Source organism: Gopherus flavomarginatus, chromosome 4 (assembly GCF_025201925.1).
Source record: "Gopherus flavomarginatus isolate rGopFla2 chromosome 4, rGopFla2.mat.asm, whole genome shotgun sequence".
Classification (NCBI taxonomy): Eukaryota; Metazoa; Chordata; order Testudines; family Testudinidae; genus Gopherus; species Gopherus flavomarginatus.
In genome coordinates, this window is record NC_066620.1 from 140627231 (window position 1) to 140651040 (window position 23810).

Below are 23810 nucleotides of genomic sequence, written 5' to 3' on the forward strand. Positions count from 1 at the left end.
GATAACTGTAACATCCATTGCATGAATGTCTGGCATTGTGTGTGAAGCTGGCTGTTGTTGCTATCTATGGAAGGATGAGGGCTGAGGCCAATGAGACACTTGTATTCAGTATTATGAAATGGGAGGTCAGGTGTGTGTCTGGTAGGGGAAAAGCGACAAAAAATATTGTAGCCTAATACATTTTTATGGCATCTCTTAAACTAAGCTTTAGATAGCCATGGGAGGATTGATTTCTTCCTCTTTTTACCCCCCCAAATAAAACCCTCCCGAAAATTCTCTGGGATAAAAGGAGCATCAGTGAGTCCAAATGATCCCTCTCTGGGTCGATGCTAATCCTCTGATCACTTCTCATCAGGCTGGCACACTGAACTAACATTTTGGAAGACAGCTGTAGTGTCTGGAAGTGCCAGGTCAGTCTGTCAGGAGCTGGCAGCCCAGCAGGAAGCAGTTGAAGGACTGGAAGTGGTCTAAAATAGATCATTTGAATTCATTGTTATTCCTTTTCTGCCAACAATATTTTTAGCTTTGGAAGGTGTGATTGATTTCAGGCATTGTCTCAGGCCAAAGAAGTCCTTCATCTTGTCCCAACCTTTATCACTTAATTTGATTAAACAAGCCACATGTCTAAAAAGTGCTGCCTGAGAGCAGATATGGAGAAAACTGAGCAAAGCTGAAAATTTTCAATTATGCAGGAGCAGTTTCTTTGCAGTATACAATGGTTTCTCTGCTTGTGATTGGCCAGATTGCTATTGAAACCAAATTCAGTTTTCTGTGCCCTTTCATCACCTGGGCTAATTGAGCCTAATTCTAATTTGAGAGGAGCCATTTTCATTTTTGTTTCAGCAGAGCTCAGAGCTGCTCCTTTACAACTGCCTAAAACTACCACTGAGGAAAGTCACACTTTACCCACATAAGTGATCCCACCTGTGAACATCATGTTCCCAGAAGACATAAGGGTGGGAAGGCAGCAGTAGAGACAGCTTAATAATGCCAACTGGAGAAGCTTTAAAAAAATGTTTTAGGTTATGTCTAGATCATGTGAGCCACAAATAACTCATTGTTTTAATTTAATTTCGCCCAGAGCCTAGCAGCTCCAGGTCAGGTCTCAGATGATCACCTTTTACATCAAGTACAAAGTCTTGCTAGTTTTGGTTACTTGGCTATATGGCCATTACCTGGTTCATTTCTGATACATTGGATATGTGCCCTTTGGAATGGTTCCCTGCTCTGTGAGATGTGTGTGAGACCTGTTGAATTCACTCTTATTTTTACCTATGTGAAGAAGTTCACCACAGAAGTCAAACACATTTTCATTGCAACCTAAATATATCATTAGGGACAAAAACTCTTTCCATCTTGGTAGCAATGTAGCTGCATAATAGAGCCTGGAGAAAAAAAATGCCCATGAAAGCTGAGCAATATTAGGAATGTTCACCCTGTGAGAAATTCTAACATTTCAACATTTTATTGTCATCCCAAATTAAAATGAAAAGTTTAAATTCAAAAAGTTTTGTGGAACAGAAGTTCTGAAAAATTGCTATTCAAAATATTGAAATGTAATCGTTTGACATTTTTGATTGAAATGCAACATTCTGAACTTGGGAATGTCAAAACACTTCATTTCTAGTCAGTACAACATTAAACTGCATTTTCCCATTGGGGAGCATTGTCTCATGAGAGTAGTGGTTTGGGAACCTGATGCCCCTACTTCCCCTTCCTATGGAAAATTTCAGTTTTCCATTGGAAATTCATTTTGACAAAAAAATTAATGCCAATTATTTTTCATGTGAAATCATGTTTTTTTCCCAAAAAGTATCTTTTTAAAAAAAATAAAATAAAATAGTGAAACCATTCTATTTTTGGTAAAAAAAAAAACAAAACAGTTTTTGAAAACCGCAATCCAAAAACTGAACCGAAAAGCATTTTTTATTTTTAGTGAAAACTTTTACCAAAGCATTTTCAATTTTTTTGTGGAAAAAATTTAAAAAAATTGACCAAAATAAATTTTTGTGTGAAAACTTTTCAAAACAAACTCTATGTCCTTGTCACAGAAAAGTTTGAGGATGTTCGTGCTCGGAAGAGCAGAGAAGAGTTTATTTACTAGTTTGGCACACAATGCTACACCAATTAACAAAAATTAACAGCTAACTGAAGTCCATTTATGTGAGCTAAGGGAGGGTAAGGTATAATATCATGATATTATATTCCAACTAACAGCTGATCTTAGCCATCAAAGGCCGAGAACTCTATATTCCTGGCGCAGAATGTTGGATGATTTTCCAGGCTGGTTTTAAAGGGACTAATTTGTTGCCTCTTGTTCCCTCATCTTCATCTAAAAGTTATATATCTGAAAGGGTCTGGTGTTCCGTAAGACTGTGAGATAAATAGGGTTGTACTGGACTGTTAGTCATTTGCCCCACCCTGCATGTCTTCTGCCCATAAGTCTGTAGGTAGGTCTTTTGCATTGAATTTTCTTTTGTGAACAAATAACAAAACATGACTGGGCTATGCAAAGCTGCTAGCATTTCTCAGTTAGACTCATGTTAGTTTTTTTGTCAAGAAACAGAGTTTATAACTCAAAATGCTGCAGAAATAAGCAATTAAAAACACGCACACGTCCCTGCCCCCCTCTCTGACCAAATAGTTCCACTGCTGGAGTTGCACAGATGGTTTAACTTTCCTGAAGTCAAACATATGGTCAGTAGTTTTGATTGGTAAGTGCATTGACCTTGATTCTGTTTGATAGTGAGGAGTTTCATAGCAACTCAGTTTAATGAAAGAGAAGGTAGCTTGTGTTTTAGGAGAGAAATTTGACTTGTACCAAAAGAGAGGTTACTGGGTATTTACAGGGGGAGTGAGAGGAGTTGAGAATTACAGGTTCTTTTAAGCATATTGATTTGTGGCATTGATATGCAGTACTAGGGAGATGAGAGTTGCATGTTTTGGTCCCATCCCATTCCATAATCTTGTCTATAGCTGATGTAAGAAAATGATCCTCATGTTTTGATGGCAAAAATTAATAGAAAGATACATAAGCTGTAATAATCATTATTTATTCAGAAAAGCATCTGTGAATTCATATGCTTATCCAAAATTTAGCTTTACCTTTAACTCCCTCTAAGCACAACCCTCCTTGCTCCAATTGGCCCTATATCTCTTCCTCCCCCTAGATAGGTCCTGATTCTGTCTGCCCTTTGTGTTCTCTGCACCCACCATTCAGTATTATTCTGAAGTGGGGGTGACCAGATAACCCTCTTCCCCTGATCTGGTAAATGGTCTCCTCTTCTGGTAAATAGTCTCCAGTAGTTTGTTTCCTTGCTCTCATGCAGGAGGGCAGTGTAACCCTTTGGGATCCTGCTGATCCGCTGCTTTAAAATTGAGGAGCACTCTGGAGCTTTTCTCCACAGTATTTTGAAATCCCTGAGGGCGGTGAAACCTTTCTTTCCATCAGCAGTAGGTGAGAAAGGAAACTCTGAGAAGATCTGCCACCACAGGTAAGAAAGTGAGATATATAGAAGGGACAGGGATCATGAAATAGGAATTTCAAAACAGGTTCAATTTTGGTTTGGAGATGAGCGCGTGTTCAGGGCGAGAGGTTATTTCAATCCATTTAAAAACCGCTTTTGAAAGGAAGGAGGGAGCTGAATTATTGAACATCAGTGTTGAATTTGGTGAGCTAGACTTCACATGTCATAAGAGGGCTTTTTAAATGGGGGAGGAAGATGTTTTCTGATGTCTGCCTTGTCGAGTATGGGCTCATCACAGAATGCTGTACAGGGAAAGACTGTGAAATGAGTCCCCATCAGAAGAAGAGCAACCTTTCCCCCAGTCTAGTTGCTTATGGTGTCTTGTTCAGATTTAGTTATACCTCTGTCTTTCCTTTTGTGTTACAGTATTCTGGATTTCACACAGAAAGATCTGAATCTGACCATGAGAGCCAATGGGGTGGAAGTCCACTAACTGATACTGCCTCTCCACAATTACTGGAACCTGCTGAAAGGCCAAGCTCTCAACACCATGATGTCTCCTGTGCCTATAGACAGTACTCAGACCGCAGCTCTCTCTGCTATGGTTTTGCACTTGACCATTCCAGGTTGACTGATGATAGACATTTCCATACTCAGGCCTGTGAAGGTGGCAGGTGTGAGGCTGGTAGATATTTCCTGGGCACACCGCAGCCTGGAAGGGATACTTGGTGGGGTTCTCGTTCAGCATTGCCCCTGACAAAAGCTTCCCCTGAAAGCAGAGAAGCATATGAAAACAGCATGCCCCACATCACTTCAGTTCACAGGATACATGGTAAGAGATAATTGCTGAAATGGCGCTATAGCAGTATAGAGGCAGATTTTCAAAGGACTGACTTAAACATGCCCAACTTGTATACGTGTGACTCCTGATGTGTGTGCTCAAGTCAGGATTTGTGTGTATGAACTGGGAGTTGTGAAGGTGCAAGTCTGGGTTTTGATGATCTAGCCTAAATCGTAAAATATTCTATTTGTTCCATATTTCTTTAACTGTGAAATTTAGTTAGGAACGCATAGTAAGTGAAATCTTAGCAAACATGTGAAGAGGTGCACTTAGCATACATGTTTTATTACATTGAGTGAAGGCTGAGCAAATTTGGACAGAATAAGAACTAACTCAAACTTTTATCCAGAACCAAACCGAAATTTAATATGTTCTGTAGTTTGGAAAAAAATTGGAGATTTTTCCCCTCTTTTTTACTTTTTAAACTTTTGATCCCTTCCACTGGTCCTGTCTTGGACTAGAAGTAACTATGCTGGAAAAAACAAAAAAAACCAAAACCAACAACAACCAAGACAGACTGTTTTCCAAGTAATTCCTGCCAGACTAAAAGAGTATTAGAAACATCAAAAGAAGCCCTTATCTTGATTTGATAGAGTCAAGAGGTTTGGATAAAATTCACATAAACACTCAGAATACCAGGTGCTTATCCAAACCAAATTGTACTTCCAAACTTTTTGAGCATTATCCATCACAACCTACCTTGTGCTGCAGCTGTTTCATATACAAATTAGCAAAAAAAAAAAAAAAAAAAAAAAAGCCATGAGAAGCATGGAGATAATTATAGACTATTTGTGGCAGTCCAATGTAGTAGTAGTTGTGAATATTGAAAAAAGAACTGGATTGCAGCACTAGGTATTACCTAAAGAACCTAAAGTGAGAGCACTGTATATAGGGCCAAATCCTCAGCTATTGTAAATTGGCATAGCTCCATTGACTTTTAGCATGTGGCATTATAAATTTAGAAAGAATAGGTACTGTTTCATTCCAGTAAGAAAAAAAAATATGCCGAGAGAGAAAATGAAATAGCAGATTCAAGGAAATACAGTCTGAAAGAAAGAGAAGGAAGAATAGAGACCTCTGGTTAGTACTGTTCTGCGGCTTTCTGTTTGTGATAAGCTATTGCACTTCCTTGTATTCTGCTCCCTAATATTGATATTCATGAGTTCATCTAGCTTTTTCTTCCCAATATGAGAAATGAGACGTGTGAGTTGATTTCTCAGCTATAGACATACACTTTGATATATATATTTCTCATGTTATAATTGTTGGTGATCATGCTAATAGAGTAATGTAAAATATTATTTATGGATATAGTGTAGTTCTTACAGATATGATAAAAATATGTTTATCACTTTTTTACCACAGACAATCAAAGAAAGCCAAAAATAGAGCTTAGTTTTGATTTGCTTCTTAGGTTAACTTTTATTTCAGATGCTTCAAATAATTCCTCATTGTATGAAGCTCCACAGATCTATTACAGTGGATCATCAGCCTGCATGTAGCTTTGGGGGCAGAACCAGACCTGTCAGTCACTATCAGGAAGGGAATGTCCCATGTTCTGAAGAGCCTACCATTTTCACTCTGCCTCCACAGTTGCAGACAGGCAGTTCCAAACCACACTACTGACAAACTATTGGAATCAACCTCTTACATCTCCTAAGAAATGAACACATAATATTTCTTCTGGATCTAAATTGGAACCATACATCCCTCTTCATGAAGCTCTGGAGGATGTCACTAAGAAGAAATGTGAGTCTCCTCCAAAGCCGAGAAAGGTTAAACGAACAAGACAAAAGGTTCTAAAAAGTCTACATAAAATGTGTTGTTTCTCCCCCAAATGAACTCAGCTCTTTTCTTTATTATAAGCGATTCCCACAAATGGGGATTTTCTTCGAAGGGTTCCGTGGACTGGACAGTTGATTCATGCCTTAGAAGAAATTCTAAGGCCAGTTTGGCCAACTTTGAGGGCTTCAGCTGCCTCCAAATATTTTGCCTGCTCTACCTTTTCATGGACAGATATGTTTTAGCATCTCATTCTCCTCAAGACCAAGGAAGCTGGTGGTCTAGGGCCCTTTGTCTGAAAAATCTTCTTGGTGACAGAACTTGTTTTAGATGCATCCCTTGATGCACTACATTTCTCAGCAAGAGCAATATGTTACAATACAATGTTCTGCTTCTGGTTTCCCTTGTAGAAAGCACAAGTGCAAGAGAACATCTTTCCTGTGTGTTTCAAAATACTCTGTCAGAAAGTATTTTGGAGAACTGATAAACTACGGAGGGTGGGGGGAAGAGGGGATTGGAGTATTTGGAGAAGACAAAAGAACACTAGCCTTTGGTAGGCACTAAAGAAGAGAGAAAAAGCCACATTTCAAATATAAAAAAGTTCCTTGTACAACTAGAGGGACAACCACTACATTAGAGAGAGAAAGAACAGACTGGAGGAGGTTGTAGTTTACCACACAATATCCAGCCTTCTTAACATCATGATTCATATCCTTTCCAGTGTGCAGAACAATGAGCACTGTTCATATTGGATAAACATGTCCCAGACCTCTCCAGAAGGATACTCATTAGAATTTCATAAGAAGCCTAGATATAGATTCATTTTCTACTCTAACTCAACCTATCCAGGAAAGAAATGGGACAGGAAGAAGCTATTTACACCATCTCCATATAGATAAGGGGCTATGGAATCAATATTCTCTTTTGAGGAGGGCAAAGACCTATACTCCATCCTGTTCAAAAAGAGTCAAAAAGAGATTGGGCAGAAGCAGAAAAGTGCTGGATTTTAAGCATTTGAACACATTTAAAAAAAATGGAAATTTAAGATGAAGACTCTGAAATTCATCCCAGCAATGATCAGCAATATTTTTCTGTTACTTGTAGTCGAAAGGAGGCATAAGTCCATATTCCATCATTACCATCCCACAGAAAGTTATCTTGCGATGCCAAAGGATAACATCACTTCCAATACAAGTCCTTACCTTTTGGATAGTGTGCAAAGACATTTGTGGTACTAATAATAGCTCTCAAACAAGAAGGGAACCATATTTACCCCTTTCTCAGTGTCCCATCCAGAGCTAAATTGATACTAGATGCTCAGTGTGAGATTTGGATTCCAAATAAGCATAGGGTGATATTCTTGGAGGAGTAGCAAGACGAATTGTAAATACTCACACAGGAAGTGAGTTGTACTACAGTGCCTCTAGTACAGTCATTTGTGTTCCTCTTGGACATGATAGCATTGTACATAGATACACTACAGTGAACCACAGGCAAACTGAGAACTCTCCAGAATTTTCTTCAGTCCTTTCCATATTCCATATTATCCGACCCATCAGTGAAAGTGGGAAAAGTGCTTCATAAATCAGACACAGTTATGACAATGCTGCCAGCCTGGAAGTATAGGGCACTTCTTTGTGGGGTCACAGACAATCCAGGGAACATGGCCCTGGCAATAGAGGTACAGCATGAGAGCTCAGAACTATTTGTTATGGACTCAGGCAACTGGTTCTCTCCATGGACAATGGGTGTATATTGGCCACAACAGACAATATATCCACCAAGTTTTTTCTAAACAAGTAGGAACCAGAAAAGGCAAAGCTACTGTTGTCTTAGGCAGAGAAAAACTCTCAGACTTCTTGTGGGACCTTGGGCAAGTTACTTAGGGCCAGATTTTGAGCCACTTATTCTTGAGGATGAACACTTATACAAATAATCCCTTTGGGACAAATTCTGATACCTTCACTCACATTGAAGGCTTTCTCCATAAGCATCCACATGAAGCCAATGGGCCCATTTGGGAGGTAAGGAGCTACTCACTGTGAGCAAAGGGATCAGAATATGGTCAATAATAATTCCCTTTTTCAATAGTATATATTAAGGCTACATTAATGTTTGTTAGGTGCTTGGATGCTATGGTGATGGGCCTACAGCTAGCTGATGTTGCCTTCAGCAGAGAGTGCTCCACAGTATAATATCCCAGATATACACAGAGAATGGACTGTATATAGTATTTGCCACAGTTATTAACTTTATCACCCACACTAGAGGCACACTGGTGATAACATCCCACTTTCATAGATATGTGGACCTTAATACAAAGAAGAATAGAAAAAATTGTCGGTGCTTACCTGAAAATTTTCTTTCTTTGAGTAATAAGGTCCACAAATCCTGCCCTCCCAAGTAGACAATATCATTTATATAAGCTGAGACAAAACATAGCATTCAGTAATTTGCAGAAGTCCTTCTTGTGCTCTGCAATGGACATATATATTAGCAGGTGTTTTACCAGTTACATTATTATATTGTCTCTGTAGTTGAGTATTATCTTCCTTCGCTGTGGAAATTCTTTCAATTGTTAGGTTCTTCAGGGATAGGGTTAGTCCTCTCCTGCAAGTGATGGATGGGTCTGGTTCCGCCCCCTCCACTGCAAGCCAACTTGAACACTTCCTGTAACAGATCTGTGGGCCTTATTACTTGAAGAAAGGGAAACTTCAGATAAGCACGGTTACATTTTCCTATTCTAAATGTTTGAGACAACAGTATTCTTACATTACAAAACTAAGTACAGTGCTAACTTGCTGTATCTGTGAACACAAAGGCAACTGTTTTGTTGTTTCTCTTTGTTATTGCCAGGCAGCAAGTATAATGTGCTATGTAAGGCCACACAAAAACCCAGTGTCTGGATTTATAATATATTTTACCTACATTTAAAGCACAGAAGGAGTCAAAAGGACACAGTCTAATAATAATAATAATAATGAATACAAATGTATATGGCCTTTTGTGGGCCTGATTTTCAGATGAGTCTCAATCTACTCTCTGATTTTCTGGATGCAAAGAGGTACTTAGACAGCCAAGTGCTGCGAGCTGTATTCGTAATTCATTGTAGGTGCTAATTACACCTCCTAATTACAGACTATCATTGAAAATCAGGCCTTTATGTTCAAAATCGGATCAAGCAGACTTTCTTCTCGGAACATCCCGCTGAAGAAGTAGCGTTATCTGCATATTACAGGGGAGGGTGGTAAATGTACATTGGTTAAATCAAGGCTAGTGGTGTTAGACCTGGGACTGGAACTAAGAAAGACTGAATTGCAGTTTTGTGCCCAACTGATGTTTTATATCCTTATAATACTTATGTGGTAGGAAGAATGGTCTTAAAGATAAAGCACTTGTCTGGGTCTCGGGGACCCCATTTGAATTCCTGGCTCTTCTCTGGGCTTCTTTTGCGATCTTGGGGAAGCCACTTAACCTCTGCTTCTGTTTCCCATCTGAAAAAGGGGGGATAATAGTACTTATATTGCCTCTTGTCTAATTTTTGTGTCAGGGACTGACTGTCTTTTATGCACAATGGGACTTTCATTTCAGTTTGGGTCTCCAGGTGATACTGTAAAGCAAACAATAACAAGAAAGACCAACACACAACCCATTGTTAATTAAAAAGACGACTTTAGGTTGGTTACCTTCTTTCTGAGATCCACATACAAACCAAAACTGATGACTTGTTCTCTTTCTTTATCTGTTCTGCAGGGAGAGGACACTGGGATGAGGACAGTGTCGTTAGCTCCCCAGATCCTGGTTCTGCTAGTGAATCAGGAGACCGATACCGTACCGAGCAGTATCAAAGTAGTCCACATGAGCCCAGCAAAATTGAAACTCTAATAAGAGCTACCCAGCAAATGATTAAAGAGGAAGAAAACAGGCTTCAGCTACAGAAAACAACCCCTGATCAGCTGGTCTCTATTAATGGAGCAGGGAAAAAGCACTCCATTTGTTTTGCAAACTACCAGCCACAGCAGTTGACAGGGGATGTCTGTCGTGTTCCTACAGTTGCCAACACCTCTCCTTGTGAACACATCCAGCAACGAGATGGAAAGCTTATGAGCCCACATGAAAATGATTATGACAACAGCCCCACAACACTGTCTAGGATAAGCAGCCCAAATTCTGACCGCATTTCTAAATCTAGTTTGATATTAGCTAAAGACTACCTGCATTCAGACATGTCCCCTCATCAAGCCACAGGGGACCATCCAGCAGCTTCTCCAAACTATTACACCTCACATAGGCAGTACTTTGACAAGCATGCTTACACATTAACTGGATATGCTCTGGAGCATCTATATGACAGTGAAACCATTAGAAACTATTCGTTGGGCTGTAATGGATCACACTTTGATGTGACTTCTCACTTAAGGATGCAGCAAGATCCAGCACAGGGACACAAGGGGACATCCGTTATAATAACCAATGGAAGCTGATGTTTTTTCTAAAATATTTTGTGCTCTAAAAAAGGCTTTGAAATATAATTGGAAGATATATAAGTTTTAATGCCCTTGTTGTTATCAGCATTTGATATATCACACTGCACTAGAGAGAATAACCTAAGGTGCTGAGGATGAGTGAGTTGATACGTTACTGTAAAAAAAAAAAAAAAAAAAGCACTGGCATTCAAGGTTACAGTGAATGGAGCTAAAGTCAAAGTTACTGCCACATTATATAGAAAAGAAGATAGAGGAGGTCTGTGTTAAGAGCACATTGTGTCAGGCCAGCTGAGCAATTCATGCATGTTGTGTTGGAATCAGTTGATGAAAATACTACTAAGGGCAGACTCTCTGAATTGCATGTGCCCCACAAGTCTTAGTCACCAAACAGCTATGCATTCTTTACATGCGAAAATGTGGATCATATATCTTTTCAAAATACACATCAAATGGGTACATTAACTGATTTGTTTATTCATTAGGCTCTAGCCATGTTATGTTGCTCAGTGGCATAAAGCATCTAGGACTAGCTAAAAGGAAAAAGAGAGAGAGATCTTCAGAATTATTACTTTATCGAATAGCCACACACATAATTACACACTTGCTTGACTTGAAGGACATAAATTGAGCAACATAGTTATGACTGGCTACTGGACTGCTTCCTCGTGCAATATTTAAAAGAAGGACCCAGAAAGGGGGATGTTCTCAGCCTGGTTTTGAGTAATGCAGAAGATACGATTGTAACAGGTAGATACTTTGAGCTGTGATCACATTCTGGATGAGTACATGAGATGTCTGGAAAAGTGGAATGGAAGAAAATTAGCTAAGAGAAAGGGGGAAAAGGAGCTGAAATAGAGAGTGGTCCAAGATGAATTAGTTTAATCTCATAGTGATGTGTACCATGTAACAAAATATATGCTGTGAGGAAAAAAATGTTCCAATTGGCTGAACTATTCAGGAGTGAGTTAGAACCATAGGAGGAATTGCATAAAATTATTGGAAAATTGGCTGTAAGGACTATAAAACACAGCTATATTAATGTAAGAATATAAGAGACAAAGACAGACAAAGTGAAGACTGCAGGGTGACTGTGATAAATTCTGAGAAAATATTTGGGCACATTAAGAAAGTGAAGGAGATCGTAAGGACTCAAGGCTGGAAGAGGTAACCTCTTGACTGAAGTGATGGGTGTGATTTTGAAAAAGGCATTCATTCTTGTCTTGTTCACAAAGGAAAATAGGGAAGAGATATCAGGAACAGTCATGTAGTAACCAGGGGAAGAGAAAAAAAGGTACTACAGGAAAAATCAGAGTCTTGAGAGAATATGGAGAATAAGAAACCCCAGTGTCCGATGACTGACTGCAGCATCAGGGCCTGCAGGGACCTGCCTTAAATTAAGAGATATGTCAAAGGAGGTAAGTAAATATATTTGAAAACCTTATGATCAGGGAGATACTGTTGGACTGGAGATGAGCTAATATAACACTTGCACTTAAAAAGGCAGCTAGTGAAGATCATAGTAACAGTCATTGCACAATCCTTCAAATGATTTCAGTGGGAGCTGGACAAGGCCCCTCCTGATTATACCAACCTAGAGTATGGGCAAGAGGGGGGGACGTTGTAAAAATGAGATGAGCACTAGAGAATGGCTTGATTTATAATGTAAAGAAGCTAGATGCATGGGAGTTTACTTTCAATGATCATACGACACAATCCACCAAGTAGAAGGTTGCACGGAGGGTTTGGATAGATTACAAAAGTATCACTCTTCAAGGCAAGGCTGACCGGTAGCAAAATAAGAATAATCTGGGTCACCAAGTGGAGATTTACTTGAAGACTGAGAAAATCACATAGCCAACTTGGAATACTGTTCCGATCACTTTGAGGCAGGTTGTGATATTCTTACACCACAAGCAATCCCATTTGACTTCAGTGTGATCATTCATAGTGAAAGATACTCTTCCAGAAGAGAAAGATGTTACAATCTGGCCTTTTTTATCTAAACCTCATAATAGAAAAGGTAGAGCAGAACACGCAGCAGAAAGATAAAGAGAATGGAAGATCTAATAAGTGTTTAAATAAACTGGGTCTGTTATCTTTGGATAAGGAAAGATTTAGAGGGAATGTCACTGATGTGCACAAAGTTCTACATGGAAGAGAGATTAGATAACAGTATAAGGTTATTTGAATTAGTGGCAGATATGAGCCAAGGGGCATTAAATGTTAGCCAAGGAAAAATGAGAATGAAACAAATTTGGAGAGAATTATATTAAATGAAGCCTAATAAGTTGAATGAATAATAAAGGTCATAAACAGGAGCAGCTAGTATAAATAATTTAAAAAAAAGATACAAACAAGGCAAGTATTTAATGCTGTTGAGAAAAATGCTAACAACTGCTAACTCAAAGGGGTGGATGGACCAAAATGGATTTCTTTCAGCCCTACGATTTTATATATTCCTAAAAAGTTAGGAATGAGAGGGTATTTTTGATAAGTCTAGTTCTGGATACATCTTTATTTAGTTTACACCTATGAATAGTATTAACTTTTTATTTGGAGCCTTATTGTACAGTACTAAAACGTGATTTGCTGAGTAAAACAGAATAGAAATACATGCTATCATATGTCCCTTGGAATACTGCTAGTACATTACAAAAGCGACTCTAAGTAAATATGAATATTATACTAGATTACATTGTGAAAGGCACCTTCATAAATGACTATACTTCTAACACGGTTTGTTTATATTTTCATTTAGGAAAAAAGCAAGTAAGCTATGCAATAAAGATTCCCTGTTACTATTTACTGTGATCCCATATAGAATAAAAATTTCCAAGCAACTATTGTTAAATTAAATTTCTCCTATGCTGAGAGTTTCCATAGTTTCATTCCACTACAGTGGCAAATGCAGGAAGGTGCAATGTAATAAACATAATATTTAAAATATTAATACAGATGTCTGGTGCCCTCCACCTGCAGCCATATTGTAAGACCAGCAAGACTGACACTTGCTCATTCCCCAGGCAAGATGGCAGCAACTACTGCTCCTTCTTAGTTCATCATTGTCATTGACTGGAGGCACTTGCCTGTCCTGATTGGCCGTCCTGCTCCCTTAAGTGGTCAGCATGGAGGGAACAATTTTATCTTAACTTCAAAGCTGGCAAGGAGCTTTTAATGTGATTTTGAAAAATTATTACAAATTATTTGTAAGCATAATTATTATGTAAGCTTAGGGACAGTTTGTAACCCTTAACTGTAGCATTCATTACTGCAAGTGGCATAACATGTACATTCCTGTAGGGCACAAAGCTTACTCTTGTTCATGACATCAGTGCCTATTGTATGACATACTTTAATGAACTTCATATTTAATTCAACTCCCCACTTAACCTCAATGATAAAATGTAAAAATCCTCAACGTTCTTAAAGGAATGTATGTTTTAAAAAAAGAGATGAGCAATTTTGGAAAATTTGAAAATGCAAGATACAGTATTTGCATTGATATTTTTCATTTTAGGGTATGTTTCAGTTCCACAAGTGCAACTAATACAATACTGATTGCACTGTAGTATGCTAACATTTTATAGCATTATGTCAACAAACATAACAACAAGTGAATATGCTAATAAAACTGAAAATTGCTTATGACCCTTATAGAAAGCTTGTTGAAACCAGTGGGAGTCTTTTCATTGAATTCAGTGGGCTCTGGGTCAGGCCTTCTATGTCTTTATTTGATGTTAAGAAAAGAATGGAACTGTCTCTCATTTATACACAATTGCACTCAGTGGGCATAGTGTACATGTTTAAGGCCAGAAGCTTATACAAATTCTTAACTTAGAGTAAGAAACCTTACTCTTCAAGCAGTCCTATTGGTTTCAATGGATATATTTGTGGAGTAAGGTGCTAATCTAACCTAATCTGGCTCCTAGGGATTTGGCCCTCGTTTTTTTTTTTGGTGCACCTGGAAGATGTAACTATGAAAACTGTAAAGGGAAATGCCCCCCAAATGACATGTACTCCTAATGCAGATTGTTTTTTCTACACATGCTTTGAATAGGTTTAGAAAAATGTGGGCAGCTCTGAACATTGGCGGGTGCCAAAGACCAAGAACATTTTGCTGTGCTTTCACCTTCTGGGGAGCAGCCAACTTACGTTTTTGATGATGTTCCCACAAGTATTTGGTGTAGTACAGTAAAATCCTATTTATCCAACACTGTTTAATCCACAAAGCCCTCCTCTTATCTGAATCAGTTATATCTCTACTGGCATGAAGCACTTATTCAATAATTTTCCTGATTACCTGAACCACCATTTATCTGAAAGGTATTGATAAGCTCCCAAAGTATTCAGATAAATGGCCTTGTGTGGTATTTCTGCAAAAGGCATGGATGCACTGGAAAAGCTGACTGTCTGTTGCAGAAGCACCAACTTTTAATTGCAGCATCAAAGTCCAACAAACTCATGGCTATCAGACTGGGTCTTCAGACCTTCCATATGAAAGTTCACTTTAACTTTAATTGAGGTTACTGCTCACGAAACAATTCCAGGATCAGACCCAGTTATTTGTATTTTGGAGGCAGTTATGGTTATTGTCTGGTAGCAAAGTATTTCAATTCAGGTTTTTCCATGGAATTCTTTTAAATTTACACACAGCAGCATAGGGCCATACCCTGTTCCTGTTGAAGGAAATGGAAGTTTTGCTATTGACTTCAATAAGAGCCGGGTTGAGGAATTTACTTCCACACAAATATGCATGCTGGTTAGCTCCAAAGTAATCCAGACTGCGATATTCAGGTAACTAGAACACCTATTTTATATATTGTTTTATTAAAAATGGCTATTAAGTAATCTGAGTGTCTGCAGTTAAAAAACCCCAACAGTGCTGTACTATCACTGTGGTACCATATACATCATTCAGTTTGTTGTGAATAAGGCCCCCGGAGCTCATGGGTTAGCAAAATATTTTTATTGCTCAGTGGTCCAAAGGGAATTATTATTTTGGACAAGGAAAATTAAGTGTCATTTTCTGCAGAATGATGAGTGACAGTGCAGCTCCCTTTTACAGAAAGCATCCTTGGAGTGTCTGACAGTGAAAAATTACGTGCAAGGAAATTAAACTATGGTGTTCAATTCATGCACACAAGAGTAGTGTGGATAAAACTTGGCTCCAACTAGTAAGAATGCACCCCTTTCTCAAAGAAGGTTAATTTATGGCTCCTGACATGAGACTATACATGAAAGAAAAGATCAAACATATAGGCATTATAGGAAGAAACAAAGGTTTTTTGGCTGGTTGTATCCACTACTTAACCTCTCCTTTCAAATGGTAAACATAGGATTCTAGGGTTTAAAATACAATTTTTAAACATTTTTATTTATTGAAATTTTGACTGCATGTGATTTTGCTCTTAGACACTAAAAAAGTAGGAAGTTTGGAAACACATGAAATAATCTTAACACATTATAAAACAGTGCAGCAGTTCCATTTCTAAATAAATAAAGTCAATGGGGAAGAGTTGTTTTAACGCACTGTAATTTTTTCCCAATGGTAAATATTTCAGCACATAAAACTAGAAAAAGGCACTTCAGAAACAATGAGATGTTCATATTTGTTTTGACGAGCATATTTTAAAAACCCAAACAAACCCCAGCTCCCCAAACCCAATGGATTATATTTATGAAAAAAGACACAGGTTGCCAACATTTCAAATGCCATGCCTTGCAATGTATAGGTTCTAGTGACACTGTAGCATAACATCTGTAATTTGAAGTTTTCCTTTGGAATGTAATGTAGGAAACACAATTTAGCTATGTTAACAATATCTTGCAAAGTGTTCCCATTTATAATTATTTATATTGTAAATAGCTTTCTGAAGTAAATTTGAAGTTAATGTGCATAAGTTGTATTTATTATGTGAAGATTTTTTTGGTTTAAAATACAGTTACCAATATGCAGTTTTTGTCTGGTTTCATGAGTTTTTGAGCAAAGGACAATCCTTTACATGGAAACATCTTCAAGAATGAATTTTAATCATTTTATGAATATCTCAGAATTTAAAGGATGTACAGGAGAAATTACTTAATTGGATTCCATCGGCTTTATATTTGAACAAAGTTTATTTAAATGGTACGCAGCACTGTTGGCCCGTGCCTTTGAAATTCATTGAATCTAAATGAAGCATAGTTACATTTTATTCTTCATTTATAATTTGCAGTTTATAATCCACTTAAAATACCAAAATCAAGGATCACTGGACGCTAGGCTATGGCGAGGCTGAGACATACCAGTAACTCGCCAGTTATTTGCAATATTATACACACTGTTTAGCATTTGTATTATGGCTGATGTACTGAAGTGCAATCCACTGCCAATGCCCAATTCCTGGTATGATTGGGTCTTCCCCTGTCCCTGGAAGCTTTGGTGGCTGCACTCCACCTGTCTCACCTTACCTGGAATCCCTGCAGCTGCAAAGGGAAGGCACTATTGCAGGCCTTTGTGGGGGTAATTAAGATTAATTGCACAACATCTAGGGACACATGCTTCCTGCAGCTACAATCCCCACATGATACCTCTGCTTTAAGCCCACCAATGACTGTTCTGGAGAACAGCAGTTCTGCAGAAAAGGACCTGGGGATTACAGTGCACGAGAAACTGGATAGGAGTCAACAGTGTACCCTTGTTGCCAAGAAGGCTAATGGCATACTGGGCTGCATTAGTAGGAGTATTGCCAGCAGATTGAGGGAAGTGATTATTCCCCTCTATTCGGCACTGATGAGGCCACATCTGGAGTATTGTGTCCAGTTTGGGGCCCCCCCCACTTCAGAAAGGATGTGGACAAATTGGAAAGAGTCCAGCCCAGGGCAACACAAATTTTTAGGGACCTGGGGCACACGACTTATGAGGAGAGGCTGAGGAAACTGGTCTTATTTAGTCTGCAGAAGAGAAGAGTGTGGGGGGATTTGATAGCAGCCTTCAACTACCTGAAGGGGGGTTCCAAAGAGGATGGAGCTAGGCTGTTCAAAATGGTGGCAGATGACAGAACAAGGAGTAATGGTCTCAAGTTGCAGTGGGGGAGGTCTAGGTTGGATATTAGGAAAAACTATTTCACTGGGAGGGTGGTGAAGCACGGGAATGGGTTAACTAGGGAAGTGGTGGAATCTCCACCCTTAGAGGTTTTTAAGGCCTTGCTTGACAAAGCCCTGGCTGGAATGACTTAGTTGGTGTTGGTCCTGCTTTGAGCCGGGGTTTGGACTAAATGACCTCCTGAGGTCTCTTCCAACCCTGATATTCTATGATTCTGTAATGGTTAAGTTGGTTTATTAGCTGGGTATCAAGTAGGAAGAAGAAGGATTCTGAGCCAGAAGGTTGGAGTGGAAGGAAAGAAGGAGGGGGCTTTTCTTCCATTGTCCCCATTAGCTGCCCTCATGCCTCACCGAAATCCTTTCCCAGGACACCTCTCCCTGGTACCCCAATTTTTTTACTTTGAAAATCTGCCTGCATTAGAAAAGCAGCTTGCATTAGAAAAGTAGGATACATGAGAGTGAGGACTGCTGGTAAGGAGGCAGTGGGGCCTCTCGTTCCTGCAGCCCCATCAGTTATTTTGGGCACATTTTTTTAGGTTACTACTTTGTGAGACAGTCAAATAACAAAAGTTGTGAGAACTCTGTGACCTTTTACTGTCATATTGTTACCTCTGGGTGTAAACTGAGGGGGCACTTAAGGCTGCAAAATCATCTCAACAAAATGTCTTGAGCAGTTACAACTGTCTTGTCAAAAACCTAAATATTGATTTATTTTAATAGGAAAGCAATTAATTTCCTGTAGTTTGTCCCTTTAATGTGGCTTCAGTTTGGGGGCCACCCACTACAGAAAGGATGTAGACAAACTGGAAAGAGTCTAGTGGAAGGCAACCAAAATTATTGGCAGCACCCTCAAGCTTGCAAACAGCCTCCACCTTTTTGTGTGGCTCATGCAAAGGTTTGTCACAATTGCAGTCCCTATGGTTCGTGGAGCACAGGGACTACTTTGTTAGTGTGGTATGGGGGTCAAAGAGACAGGTGGATAAGTGGCCTTCTGCACAACAGCCAGTGGAGTAGACCAACTACAATGGCCCCATCCTAAAGAATGTACCAGACCTTATATAACTCAACATATGGCATGGAGACTCTGTACCACCTGCTACTTGCACCAGCTGGTATTTGCCACAATTTGGCCCTCTGAAATCTAAAAAAGTAGCTGGTTCTACATGCAAAGAGAGGAAATAAAGTTAAGTGCAAACTTTCCACAAACAACACTTTAGTTCTCTTTGTAGATGTGACAAATGTGCATTTTTTTTAAACAGTAAGTGCTGGCTTTTCTGAAGGGCTCATTATTGACCAAAGTCTGCTTCCATTGAAGTCAATGGCAAAACTCCTGGAGTATGTCTACACGGAACACTAAGCCCTGGATATTACTCAGGTATAAGCCCAAGCTTCCACTTCCCTCCACACAGAAATAAGTCTGACTTGGGCCTGGAACTCCTCTGGACTTGGGCCCATGGATCCTATTAGGGGAGTGGGTTGGAGTACGAGTTCCCACAGTGTGGATGCAGCTCAAGTCTGGCTCATGAGGCTCAGATCTGGAGAGTCCACCAATGCTATCCTAAAACCTGCTGCATTTCCCAGACTTTCCATCCCCAAACTTCCCATGCAAGTCCCAGGAACCAGAAGCAACTGCTTGGTTCAAATGTAGCTGCTTGGCATTTCACCCTTCATTACCATATGGACTGCTCAACTTGAAACAATTAGCCTTCATGGGTATTAGCTATGGCCAGTATTAAGAAGAAGTCCAGCATCAAGTGTGCTGCTCGCTGGTCAGAGGAACACAGCCAGATCCTGGTTACCTCTGATCTGAGACAAGAAAGACTCAATTTCAGCAAGAGCACAAGAAATGGACATTTCTACAAAGCTATATGTGAGCAGGTAGGGGTGTCGGGGATTAACCAGACAGCTGTACAATGCAGAGCGCAAATAGAGTGGCTGAAGACAGCCTACGGTCTAATGGCACCTTTGGGAACTCCCCATCTTCCTGCCTGGTTTACGAGGAATTTGACTGGATACTGGGAACTATAGTGAACACTGAGCCCACTGTGTTGCATGACAATCTGCTGAGAAAGGATGGCATCCTTATAACCTCCCCAGTCACAGGTTTGCTGAGGAACTGGTTGGGGCTGGCTCTGGGGAGCAACCTGCTGCAGAACTGGCATCAGAACAAGCACTGGAACCAGAGTCAGAGCTGAAGCCTGGTAAGTTTCTGCTGCCCTGTTTGTCGTTGTTAATATGTGGATGGGAGAGAATTCTAGCTTGTGACATTATTAAGTAATGAATACAAGCCATGAATAAACCAAAGCCCTTGAATAAAAAAATATCATATTTGACTGTGAATTAAAGCAGCCCCTTTGATTGAGTGGAAAATGTAATTTTGTGTCCAGGTGAGACAATAATGGGCTCCTTCATTTTCCTTTCAAGGCCTTTCCGCCTCCACAAACACATAGCACCAGGAGTCTGGGAAGCAGACCCACTTATTACAGGCAAGGAGAAAGAGAGTCCAAGATGAGTTGATGGGAGAGATTGTAGATAAAACAAATCAGCAGAGAGAGTTCCAGAAGGAGCAGGCTGAGTATAGAAGGCTAAACATGCAAGAAGAGTGGAAAGAGAGAGAGAGGCTGCATAGCGCGAGGAGAGATTGTTGGAGACATTCATGGAGTATGACTGCAGATTGAGGGAGGACAACACTGTACAGTAGAAGGAGCTATTTAAGCAATTACTTGCACTCATGGCTACCAGTCTGCAGGCTCCACAGCCAACTTCAGCTCCTGCCCCATGCCCTGAGTCCCTTCCACGCTCTTGTGTCCTGCAGACTATGCAGCCTTTGGACAATTCAGGGGTTGGTTGGACTGTGTCAGAGGCAATGAACAGTACCCCGAACATTCATCCACTCTAGTCCAGCCATGGCCCACACATATAAAATGTACCAGAAATGCCAAGGAGAACATAGGGACAGAGGACACTGAGAAATAGTTGTCCTTGTCATTTGGTAACATGCACCTTTCATTGTTTTGGCACTGAGTTTGGCTATTGTGTTGTACATTTTGATTGCAGCTGGTCAGCCTTTCTGATTTTGAGACTGGTATGTAAATACAAGTGTAAAATAAAGCATTGAATTTGCTAACAAAACTCCAATAGCAAGTTTTATTAATAATAAATGTTAAAGTAATGTTAAATATTAATAAATGTTAAAGGTGGCACAAACTTTAATGCCATCACATCCCTATTCTCAATAAATTTCATAATAAAAATGTAATAATCGTCATCACAGTAATTATGAAAGTGTGAGTTGAAGTACATGACCAGTATTTACAAAATTCATAATACATAGCACCAACATATTTTAAAAAATCCCACAGCCACCTCACACCTATAAACAGCACAACTGCAAATATCATTTCATTCCCCCTCATGCACAGGACCATGCAAACCCATTATGTGGGTGCACAAAGCATCTCTGATTTCCATTGTGTGTGTGCGTCCGGCATCAGTCATGTCAGGCACACTGTTTGGTTGCACTGTCAAGTATGGTCCCATAAGACCTGGCTACAGGAGGTAAGTGGGTCCCTTAGAATAACAGTGGGGAAAGTGACTCTATTTATAACAGTCATTTGCTGGTAATGTTCCAACTACTCCATGAAGGTGAAGTCCCAATCTCCAGAACCCCTTGGCATCATGCACCCTGCTAGTGCATCTGGTGTCCATGAATTTGCCCCTGTGGATAACCAGGGCCTGTATGATGATGGAGTAGTACCCTTTGAGGTATATGTACTCGTGCTCCTGGTGATGGGCAAAAAATAGACACATGAATCCCATCAATGTCCCCAGCACAGTTTGGAAAGCCCATTTTCTCAAAACCAGCAAATTCTTTCAGGAACATTTAACAGCTGCTAAAAGTCTGGTTGGCAGTGCAGCAGGGGCCCAGGGCTAAGGCAGGCTCCCTACCTGCCTTGGCTCCACGCTGCCCCCAGAAGTGGCTGACAGGTCCCTGTGGCGCCTAGGCCCTGGGGCAGCCAGGGACTGGGAGGTTCCATATGCTGCCCCCACCCAGGAACCGTGACCAATGGGAGCTCTGTGTGTGGGGGCGGTGTGTGGGGGGGAGCACCTGGAGGCATGAAGACAGCACACACTGTGCAGAGCTGCCTGGCTTCCCATGTGCCTAGAGGCTACAGGGACCTGGCGGCCACTTCCTCAGAGTCGAAGAAAGCACTGCCGGGACCCTACATCCCCTCCTGCACCCCAACCCAAAGTCCCATCCCAAACCCCTCATCCCACACCCCACCCTAGAGAGCCCACAGCCCCAGCTGGAGCCCTCACCGCAAACTCCTGCCCCAGCCCAGAGCCCCCTCCTGTGCCCCAAACCCCTCATCCCCTTCATCATCACAACCTCCTGCCCCAGGCCAGAGTTCCCTCCTGTACCCCAAAGCCCTCATCCCCCACCCGACCCCAGAGCCCTTATCCCCTTCTGCACTCCAAACCCCTAGGCCCCAGCCTGGAGCCTCCTTCTGCACCCCAAACCCCTCATCCACAGCCCCACCCCCCGCCCCAGCCTGGTGAAAGTGAGTGAGGGCGGGGAACAGTGAGCAACGGGGGGGGGGGATGGCATGAGTGGGAGGTGGGGCCTCAGTGAAGGGGCAGGGCATGAGTGGGGCCTGGTGAAGGGGTGGGGCAGAGGGCAGGGCAAGCGTGTTCGGTTTTGTGTAATTACAAAGTTGACAACCCTATCTGAGTACATCACAGTCCTGATTGCCTCATAGACTTCTGTATAACAACCCCCACAGTTGATTTGCCAACTCCAAACTGGTTAGTCGCAGATCTGTAGCAGCTTAAGGTAGCCAGTTGCCAGATAGCTATATTGACTTGCTTCTGGCCAAGCATGGCCTCCCTCATGTGGATTTCATGGCATTAGAGGCATGTGGGTTAGGGTAAGTTGATCACAAAACTCTAGAAACATCTGCTTCTTTATGTGAAAGTTCTGGACCTACTGCTGGTCAATACAGATCTGCATGATGACATGATCCCACTAGTCCGTGTTTGTGGCCCTGCTCCAGAAGCACAGATCTAGTAGGGAGGACATGCAGCTAAGATAACAAGCATGAGCTACTGGATCGCAGCTGGCATGGCAGCATCCCACTCTGAAAGTTTCCTGTGGTAGGGCAAAAACAGCCACTGAAATGTCCACCAGTGTCTTGCAGATGCTCTGACAGATTCCAGAACTGGGCCTGACAGCATGAGATGGAGAAGTTCTTCCACCAGGTAGGGATTCTTGTTGATGGCTCTAGCTGTTGGGAGTGTGTGGACACAAAATGGCTTGGCTGGGTCTGTTGGTGAGCTAAAAACCACTCAAAACCCTTCTGGTTGACTCCTGAGGGATAGACAGACAAGTTCTCACAAACCCACCATAAGCCAAGCCCTAAAGCAGGTACAGTTGGCAAGGGCTCTAGGAACTCTGAGATATGATGGTATATGCCTACAGAAGCTGAAGTTCTGACTTGGGGCTGCACAGTATAGTATGGACACACCCACATGGTTGTTAAACTTTGGTTTCCAGTGCAGCTGAAGCCTGGACTTGGAAACACAGATTCTACAGGGGTGGGAGATCACACAGATTCGGGCTTACTATGCCATATAGACAAAACCCAGTGGCTTCAATGAGAGCAGAGTTAAGTGAATATTGAGTGTGTCTGAAAAAAAAATCCCACTATAAATATTTTAGAAATATTACAACACTCAGGTCAACTCTGCAGCATCCTGCCTGCTTGTTGGTGCATCTGGTGATACGAGCCACCTTTTACTTTCTTAAACATTTTTAGGTGGTCTAAAAGGTAGCATAGAATTTCTGCAAGTTACACGGCAGCCATCATTAGATAATGTTGCAATGCTGTGGTGCCCAGGGCTTGTACTTCAGGAAATGAGTATATCAGAGCACTATTTTCTAACGTTTTCATGTAGTTCCCAGAAACATCATGTCACCAGTTTCTAGGAATGAGGCAGAAATAAAAGGTGGCTATTAGCAGATATACCTAATGATTGGTTGGATCCCAAATGAGGGAATGCTATAGTCAGCTGAGTGCTTGAAGGATGTCAACAGTTGCTGCTCACTATTTCTAGGGCCTTATTTTTTAGAAGAGTCTTCCCATTTTGTAC

The 23810-nt window shown here is 40.8% G+C and overlaps 1 protein-coding gene across 1 annotated transcript in view; it reads left to right on the plus strand.

Moving 5' to 3' along the window:
- Positions 1-10574, plus strand: part of SIM1 (SIM bHLH transcription factor 1) — a 58136-nt gene extending 47562 nt beyond the window's left edge. The window contains exons 10-11 of the mRNA XM_050949269.1: positions 3894-4299; positions 9844-10574. Coding sequence (XP_050805226.1) covers positions 3894-4299; positions 9844-10574 — 1137 coding nt within the window. The remainder of the gene's footprint in view (positions 1-3893; positions 4300-9843) is intronic.
- Positions 10575-23810: the final 13236 nt, after the last annotated feature.